Source organism: Protomyctophum parallelum, assembly GCF_964188405.1.
Source record: "Protomyctophum parallelum genome assembly, chromosome: 15".
NCBI lineage: Eukaryota > Metazoa > Chordata > Actinopteri > Myctophiformes > Myctophidae > Protomyctophum > Protomyctophum parallelum.
This window is the reverse complement of record NC_139710.1, coordinates 41,966,998-41,976,903: the sequence shown is the minus strand read 5'-3', so window position 1 is coordinate 41,976,903 and position 9,906 is coordinate 41,966,998. Positions and strand designations below refer to the sequence as shown.

General features: G+C 39.9%; 1 protein-coding gene across 1 annotated transcript; it reads left to right on the top strand.

Moving 5' to 3' along the window:
• Positions 1-299: 299 nt before the first annotated feature.
• Positions 300-6,481, top strand: egr3 (early growth response 3). The gene is made up of 2 exons (XM_083784019.1): positions 300-703; positions 3,138-6,481. The coding sequence occupies exons 1-2, from the start codon at positions 550-552 to the stop codon at positions 4,238-4,240; spliced, it is 1,257 nt and encodes a 418-aa protein (XP_083640145.1). The 5' UTR covers positions 300-549; the 3' UTR covers positions 4,241-6,481.
• Positions 6,482-9,906: the final 3,425 nt, after the last annotated feature.

Here is a 9,906-nt window from a genome sequence, read left to right as displayed (position 1 = left end):
AATTCCGGTGCTAGACAATTTAACCTCTATAAACTTTACGTTTTAACTGGAAGTTGTGCCGGTCACGGTGCAGGCTCACGGACTGCTCCTCGCTTCTGGTTTCCACGGGCTGACGTGCTGTGTGGACTGCCTCGCTTTGTGTAGCCTATCCATAAATGGTCATCTACGTCACGCAAATGTTCCACCCCCCTATTTAATACAGGCAAACTGGAGTCCCCTATCAAGCTCCAATAGAGCAAGTAGCGCTGCTCTCGTGCAACCACCACCGTATACAGTTGATTCACTGACTTCATATTCTCCACAAGCAGACCAACAGTTGTCACTCACAATAGTAATAACAACACAGCTCTGGTTTAAGGACAAGGATATCCAGGGCTGCCTCCGCGGGAACTTGGATACAGCACAGACAGGATTCCTGCTCCTAAATCCTCTCATATGACTGATCACCATCATCACCGTCTGTGTTTTCAACCTGAGAACACTAGTGCAACTGTCTGGATATTTGTTCGTATATACGCTGTCATCTCTATGTCTGACTGAATAAGTGCTATGACAGGGAAACTGGCGGACAAGCTCCCTCTTACCATGAGCAGTTTAATAAACACGATTCCCGACAGTCTCTACCCCGAGGAGGAGATCCCGACGTCTATGAATATATTCACCAGTACGGATTCTATTAACCATTATTCACAGATGAATACAGGTAAGGGTTTGATGACTTTTTTTCTCCCTTTTTTTCCCCTCACCAAAACTGTGTGTGGAAGTCATTCAAACTACTTTTTTTTGAGCGTGCATGCGGACAAGGCAACAGTTGTCTCCAGCGCTCGGTGCGCTCCTATCTGCCCGGCACCTGTTAGCGCTCGGCGGAGACGCACAAGCATGCAATAGATTCGTATAGCGGCGCCCAATACTTTTTTAGGACAACTCTATATTCTATATTAATTATTGATTTGAATTAGGCTTATATGGGGTGAAGTTAAGTTACCAAGCTATAAGTGTGTACGTTTTAAGCGACAATGATTTAATCTATAATAATTCAACAATTCAAACAAGTGCTATACTTTTAATGCACTAGCCAAGTTGAACAACAGTTGTCTATTATGCCTATATGGGTTTACACTCGTTGAAACCCAGACAAGTAAAAATTACATGTTTAAAAGGTTGTGAAATAAAGGCTTGTTTTGCGCAAGCTATAAAATGTGCCTATTGTTAATTGGAATGTAACCTAAATAAAGGTTAAACGGCCGGCGTAGATTGAGATGAGCATATAGGCTATTGATGACCCGGGCATATCAGTGCAAGTTGTGCAACTGTGCAAGGCTTCTTCAGACAGAGGTTTTCATTCATAATTTTATTAACATCTATACAAATGTCCAGTCTGCTTCTTTATATAGGCGTGTGTCGCCGCAGTTATTTCTGTTATAGGCCCGTATACCCTTTTACATTCACTGATAGCCAACGTTGCGGAACCAGAGCACATTTTAAATGTCATTAAATATATTTTTTATTGCAATTGAATGTATAGGCCTGATATACTTCTACATATTAATATGCAGTGTCGCGAGTTGACTTTAAATCAATTGGTAGTCTATAGGCTACTTGTTGCATATAGCCTCACCTTTTGCCTCTGAGGTGATCGGTCAGTGTTGAGGATAACTATCATATAGGCCGAGATTAGACTAATTGAAAATACCATGCTGTGTTAGGTTACCTCGATCGCAATTAGGTTCTCCCGAGTCTGAAAATAGGCTACACTTTTTTTTTTTTTTTTTTATGAGAAAATGTGCTGATACTCTGAATGAGCTATAGATTTAAATACCAAATCAATGTATTTGCAGTGTACACACTGTTATGTACACTTTACAATATTCTAAATTAAATCTAGGCCTAGACATTTTATACCTTTTGTGATAGGCTCCTTTTAGAAAAATAGGATATACGTAATTCATATATAGGTCCACTCCAAACTGAAAATATGGAACAATTAAGGTTGGATAAAACACACTTAAGCGTCCACTAGCCTATTGTATGATTAAATGCAGCATTGTATTGTTACATTTTAATTACCTGTTAAGTTTCACATTTTAAAAGACAAAATAGGATATAAAAGTGGTGTTACAGATGATGTAATAATAATAGGCCTAATAATACTAATAATAAAAGATCACCACATTATTATATGCTAATCAATTAATCAGAATTTCCCACTAAATCTACCTGTAGGTCCTATAGAATGCATGGGATATACATTCATGTTATTGCTCAGGTTTTAACAAAAAAGGTAAAATCATGTCTTTGACACTTTGCATTGTGGAAAACAGTAGTATAATTACTAATAACTATTGAATACTGTGTAATTTCTTGAAATTTGTAAGGACAGTTTTATATTGGCTGTTGATGTCTTTTCAAAACAGTATAGCAAGAGTATGTAAACACCAAGGCATTGCCTCTCAAATCATTTCTGTATTTGATATGGAATAGCGCTTTCAGATTAGCTGTAAAATATATCACATCACTATATAGACAGAGAATACTGACAGAAAGGTATTGAGAGTGGAATTTGCACGTATTTTCTTATCTTTTACAAATGTAATTTCCTTATTCATTTCTTATCTTTCTTTGGTGCGAATACTTTTTGAACCCGTGATCGTGGTCGAAGTGCCTCATAATCTGTCCTACTGTGAAAGGAATAAGATCTAGCCATTGAGTTTGTTTGGCTGTCCTCCAGTGGGACACAATGACTGGATCAAAGGGGGTGTTTAGGTCTTGATTTATGAGAGCTTGTGGGATCTGAGAGAGAGAGACACACACCACTGTCTCAGATGCAGCAGTCAGTCAGTTAACTTACAGGTCTGACAGCGCTCACATTTTCTTTATGAACTGTATTGGACTACTTTTATTTTTGACCTCTTTTTGGCAGATTATTATACAGGGATATGCAGCAAAGCTGAATTTCGGAACTAACCAGGGATTGACACTGAAATCAAGCAAGTTCATATTTAGTATAGTTTATAGATTTTGGTTTTAGAGTGTATTTCGTTCACAATCACAGTGTGTTCATCACGTGTTCATTGAATGTTTTATGCAACTGTGCAAAATAATGATTTACATTATGTGTTTTACCCCCTTTAATTCAGATAACATCATGGATCTGGGCATGGGAAGTGAGAAAGGAACAGCAGAGATTCAGTATGGATCCAGCTTCCAATCTAACCGCAGTGGACAGACTGTTACCTACCTGGGGAAGTTTGCCTTTGACACTCCGCCTTCAGGTGGCATTGGTGGCTCTGGATGGTGCTCTGATAACAATATAATTAGTTTAGTCAGCGCAGGAATCCTGGGCGTTTCACCATCACCTGGTTCGGTAACAACCCAGACATCCTCTGCAGCCAGCATGGGTGGACAGACGTCAGACATGGAGCAAGTGTATGGTCCACCACTGCCTGCCTATTCTACCTGTGGTGACCTATACCAGGACCAGGTCTCGTTCCATCACAGCCCTGCTACCAGCACTGGCCTTGCATACCCCAGCAATGACTATCACTCAACCTCTAAACCATCCATGGATGGGAGCCTTTTCTCCATGATACCTGATTACAATCTTTTCCATCACCAAGGGGACGTTGGTGTCATGGAGCACAAGCCCTTCCAGACCATGGACCCCATACGGGTCAACCCTCCACCTATCACGCCACTGGAGACTATCAGAGCATTCAAAGACAAGCAGCAGATTCACCCTGGTTTCATTGGTGGGCAGCAACATCTCCCACAGCACCACCCACCTCCACAGACTCTGACACTCAAACCCATCCGGCCGAGGAAGTACCCGAACCGGCCCAGCAAAACGCCTGTGCATGAGCGGCCACACGCCTGTCCAGCAGAGAACTGTGACAGACGCTTCTCACGTTCAGACGAGCTAACACGTCACCTTCGCATCCACACGGGTCACAAACCCTTCCAGTGCAGAATATGCATGCGGTCCTTCAGCAGGAGCGACCACCTGACCACACACATCCGCACCCACACAGGCGAGAAGCCCTTCTCCTGTGAGTTCTGTGGACGCAAGTTTGCCCGAAGTGACGAGCGCAAGAGACATGCTAAGGTTCACCTAAAACAGAAAGACAAGAAGCCTGCTGACAAAGGCAGTGTGGCAGCTGGCAGCCACAACTCTCCCCCCAGTTCCTGTGGTAGTGTGGGGGGCAATAGTGGCAGCATCATGACCGTCACTACCTGTGCATAGACTGGACCGCCACTATGCCCCATAAAGAGACTGAGGAGGAAAGGATCATGCCCACTATGAGATAAATAGGTGACTTTTTACTCTCTTTTACACCCCTTTCTCTTTTGATTTGTCCTTTCTCTATTTTGAGATGGATGTCCTTAAATTGAGTAGGAGGGAAATAATGCTTATACAGTCTCCTTCAAGTAATGCAGGGCCTGAGATACTATTATAAGTTAACACAGTGCCAGCAAACAGAGAGGCATGTTCTGTCCAAAAAGCCACAGTAGATCAATATGTTTTGGAGGTGAATACACTTTCATGTAAAGTTTTAAGAGAATTTCTAAATCGAAAGGATGCCAGAATCCATCACAGGGGTTGAAATAGACAAGATAGAAGAGAGTTGTATGCATTAATATTATTGGGTTGTTTAAAAGTGCAATTGGTTAAATTTGTGTACTGTCATGGATACCTTATTAGTGGCACTTGACTGTCTTATTTTTTGTTGTTTTTGTTGAAATGTGGTATTTTTTATATTTGAATGTTGTTTTCTTAAACGAATGTGCCAAATGTATTGTAATAACAGCCAACCTTGTTCTCATTATTGTGCCTGACATTTGCCAAACATAACAGCGATAACAACTTAGTGCACACATTGACTTCAAGGAAATATCACTCTACCAAAATGCTTGAAAATTGCTTATGAGATTTAAAGTTATCTGCACACAATTGTGCCATATCCAGTTTATGGCTGAATCTGATTTCTTTGGGGGATATACAACACAAACAAATGTCCTGTCATGTTATCCATAGACAAACCCATTTGCAGCAATCAATGTCTTTGCCAAGACATATTTATTTACAGTCACATAGAATATATATATTCATGTCACATTGCAGTGAATTTATTTAAGTGAATGACCTGTATCCGAACACAACCTGTGGTCTGTAGCTCTGAGACATTGCTTTTTGGACGTTATGTTACATGTTCATATGGTGGCTTCAAGTATAGTGTTACATCATGATAGCATTTCAAAGATTTTATTATTTTTAACAGCTCACAAATGTTTTTAGGTTGCAGTTATACCACGCAGCATACTCACATTTAGAATGCACATCCACCAACCCGTAAATGAAATACTGAAAGCATAAAAGACTAAACACTCCAGTGTCTGCCTCTGGCTGGTAAATCTGAAACATGCAAAAGCAGAGATAAGGATAAAAACCAACACAATTAAGGCCTTTTGTCTGTGATTGACAGTATTAAGCATGTACTTAGACACAATGCAAAAACATATATATAATACTTAAACTACTTCATTTTTAATTACAAAAACATGAGCAGCACATTGTGTGAGAAGATTAAATATCTCAATCCATGTTTACAGCTTTTTACAATATGGAGAGACTGAGTTCTAAGGAGATGTTATTTTGTACAGTATGCAAATATATATGCAGGTAGCGTAGAACTTACATTTTCGTACCCAGACGGTCAAATGCACCATAATACAGTATTCAATTGTGCATTTTTTGTGCATGCCTACATGCACATTATGTAAATACAAATGTCTGCATACACAAACTTTCAATTGACTGAATGCTTGTGCAGAATATGTCTTAAGGCTTTTTTTTAACATAGTTAAACTATAATACAGAATATTTTATGGCCACAATTCATTGCAAAAGTCTGGAGCATTTAGACAATGCTGAATAAGATGTCGTATCTTCCATTTCATAAATACTTTGTACCGTGGTAAGTGGATCAAGGAAGCACTAATGTGTTCTCTGAATAAACAAAACACGAAAACAGTTTTGTTTATGCCTGCCAACCCTCATTTCCATTTTGGGCAAAATCAGAATAATCAATAACCTCTATTATAAACAAATCTATATCAGCATTACACTTCTTTGTGCATTTACCTGCACTCAAAAACGTGTGTTAAATGAGTAACCGAATGCAGACTGATGAATAGGAGACTGAATGATTATTTGTGCTTTACAGTGAAAGACATTAAAGGACAATGGAGATTTTGATATGTGAGTGCTACGATATTCTCGTCTTGATATGAGTAAATACCTCAGGTCACATACATCCTCTGAGCCTCTGGTGTACTGTATATCTGAAAGTGTAATTGTTTTTGTAAATGCACAACTGTGGCCTGAATGGATGACAAATTATAAACTGATCTAGTAGTAAGTTGGTAGTAAATTAAGTTTCTCTGAAATATTATTTTGTTGTGCTTTATACTTTCTTTTTTTAAGGAAGGCTTTCTCCAAACTGATATAATTCAATAACAAGAAAGAAAGAAGACCTCAGTTAGTGTGGCATTTTGTTGACATTAGCTCAATAATGAAGCAAGATACTTACCAAGGCTAGAATGACATATACCCAAAGGTAAATCTGTCACTGTTCTGAACTATGTTATTTTCTGTTTGCGCTACACTGCAAATACTATACCCTACAATTTGGCCAAGATAAGTGACCATTTACATAACAGTAACACTAATCATACTTTAATTTGCCTTGAGCCACTCATCTAGTTTAAATCTCCATTTAGTGGACTTCATATTTCTCAGTATGCATTGGTTGTGTTCTCGCCATGTTAAGTGTGTGCTGGAGAAAAGACAGAGACATTGTTGAGGCATTGTTTTTGTGTGCTGGAGAAAATATTGTAATGGTCAGTGTGCAATTAAACTTAGGAAATATTGACTGACAAATGCAAAGGCCAAATGAGAGGTTTAGTAAAAGCGTGGCCACTGAGAAGACTAGCCTACGTTCACAAATGAGCATCCAAGGCCATGCTCCTCTTTCCCAGGGCAAACCAGTTTTCACTGTGCTGTGCTTCCTGGCAAGTATCCACTTATTTTCCAATTAATTTGGCCTCAAACTATTTTCTCAGCTCATCTACATGGGTAAATGAACAGACCTCCTTGCACTTTGTGAGAGTTGAAGAGTTCACACTTACAGTACCGTCTAACTGTAAATAAATAGTTTGTACAATAAAAAATACATTTGAGTTAACCCATTCTACTGCAATGACAATGAAAACATCAACAGTTCCTCATGTAATTCTCCAGTGGATCACCCATGTTAAAAGTCTAAGATTCAGGTTTAAATAAATTCTTACACTGTCAAGTACAATTTTATGTTAAATACTGATAAACACAGGCTCTGGTTCAACCCCAATTTATTTGACCAAAAACCATAGATAGAACAGAAACAAAAGCTGTCCAGTGTTACTAAAAGAGATGATGTGTCTGTCTGCCCTGTTCATTTGACACATGCTAGTGACAATGGATGCTTTTAATTATAGTATTGAATGTGGTCTCCATTGAAAGATAACTGTGTTTATCTTGCTATGTGTTAAGGAATGATACAGAGCAAGGCGTAGACTACACCAAAATATTTCCCAGAAGCCATGTAATTACAACTTTGCAAACTCAATGTATGATCGGTCACATCATCTGACTGTGTTTGTCTCCTTTGTTTTGATACCGTTTTTCAATGGAATGTGAACGATACATTTTACATGTACACAGTATATGACCCTGCAGCCCCCCCCCCCACACGCCGCCGCCACACACACACCTTCTTTGAGGCAGGCAGGCAGGCAGGCAGGCAGGCAGACAGACAGACAGACAGACAGACAGACAGACAGACAGACAGACAGACAGACAGACAGACACAACCAACCACTGAATCCTGTGCATCAATAATAAGAATAATGATGGTATGATAATGGTCAAGTATGGATTTTATTCATATGTCAATAATTTGTTCAATGTAACAAAACAGCCCCTTCTTAATAGTAGCCTAATTTATTTTGTCCAAATAGGACCTCCTGTTTTTATGTTCTTTTTGAATGGTTATAACAAAAACTTAAATAGGAGCTTGCTTCCTCCTAGCTCTCTGCTCCATGTTGGATCTGTTCCAACATTAGCAGCCATCTTTGTGCCAAATTGGGTTGCAGGGTTGGATGATCAAATACAATAAGAGATAAAAACTCCACAGAACCAACAAATCATAGATGTAACCCCAGTCAGCTTAAAGCTGAAGGCAGCTTTGGGGCAAATGTTTATGTTTAGCTTTACTTGTTTGTTTTAGTCTAACTGAGGTTGGCCTTGGGCAATAAGGCAATTCAAGATATTGTTTTTTATTTTATTTTTTTAAGATTTTAATATTGTGTAGATATGATGGGCTACTCATCTCTTCGTGTGGACTAAGGTGGCATCAGGGATTATGTAGTCAATGTGTCATGGTGGCACTGCTGTTCAGATGCCTCAGTTTTTTGTGTTTTCCTTTTCATTACAGTATATCCTCATGATTTGCATGTGCACGAAAGTGTTTCAAACTGCCACCCTGAGATTCCAAAGGCGGTGGGTCAGTTACTTTATATGCATGAAAACAGAAGTCACATCGAGTGAAATGGGATAACTTTCAACAGCTAAAATAGACCAATTGGAAACACACACTGGGAATATGTTCTGTTGGCTTTTAAGAAAACGGGGTCTTGTTTAAAATGTCGTGGATGTTTTTAGCCTAATTCATGTTTTACTATACCTTATAATAAGGTCCTTTTATGAGCTGAATATTGTAATGGACTTTACTATAACCTTGTGAAGGGGAGATGTGCTCCCTTGTTTACTCGGCACTTCAGTTTGTTGTAATGCAACTGTTTAGTTATTTCTATGTAAGTACTTGAATAAAGAAAAGGATACAATTATCTTCATTTTTTAATTTTTCTTGAATCAACACACACACGCATACTGGCCAATTCCCCCCCCCCCCCCCCCCAACATGCACGCTCGCACACGCACACACACACACACACACACACACACACACACACACACACACACACACACACACACACACACACACACACACACACACACAAACACAGAGTTATGTGAAATATAGTTTTGGCTTTACTTTAAAATATTGAAAAATCCTATCATTATTCTTTTTCCACTAGTTTCATTTCATTCCATGGGTGTGACTGTAGGTCGCATTTACTATGAAAACCTGCATCTCCCGTCCGTCTGTCCGTCCGTTAGTTAGTTAGTCACCCATGCTTCCATATATGGTCACGCCTCGTGACATCTCGTGACATCACGTTGACCCTTGACCAAAGCAGCAGTGCTCGCTCAGCAGTCTGCCGTCTGCCATCACCCAGGTGGATGCGTGCACGCGACTTCACCACTTTAGTTATCGCCCTCAGGGTGTCTTACTATGAAAACCTGCATTTCCCATCAGTTGGTCGGTCGGTTGGTCAAGCCTCCATATATGGTCACGCCTCCATATATGATCACGCCTCATGTCATCACGCCTCCATATATGGTCACGCCTCGTGAGATCACGGTTCCAGGTCACGCCTTGTGCCACGCCACCATATATGGCCGTCCATATATGAAGATCACGACACTGACCTCATCAAACCCTGGATATCCATACATGGAGAAGACTGGATCATCACCTAGATCTGCATATATGGAGCCGGCCAGCAACTTTACCTCTGACCTCAAACCTAAAACCCTTAGATCTCCATATTTGGAGCTGACATTCCATATGTTGATCCTCCCCACCTGTCCTTCCTCTTCGATGTCTCCCTTTTGACTGATACCTGTCCATTCAAACTCTACCTGTCCATTCAAACACTGTAGGGCAGGCCTACACTCAAGACACT

What these genes read in the sequence shown, in the direction of transcription:
- egr3 (XM_083784019.1), top strand. Translation starts at nt 550, where the DNA reads ATGACAGGGAAACTGGCGGACAAGCTCCCTCTTACCATGAGCAGTTTA. An exon ending in TTATTCACAGATGAATACAG is followed by an intron (nt 704 to 3,137) that starts GTAAGGGTTTGA and finishes CCTTTAATTCAG; the next exon opens with ATAACATCATGGATCTGGGC.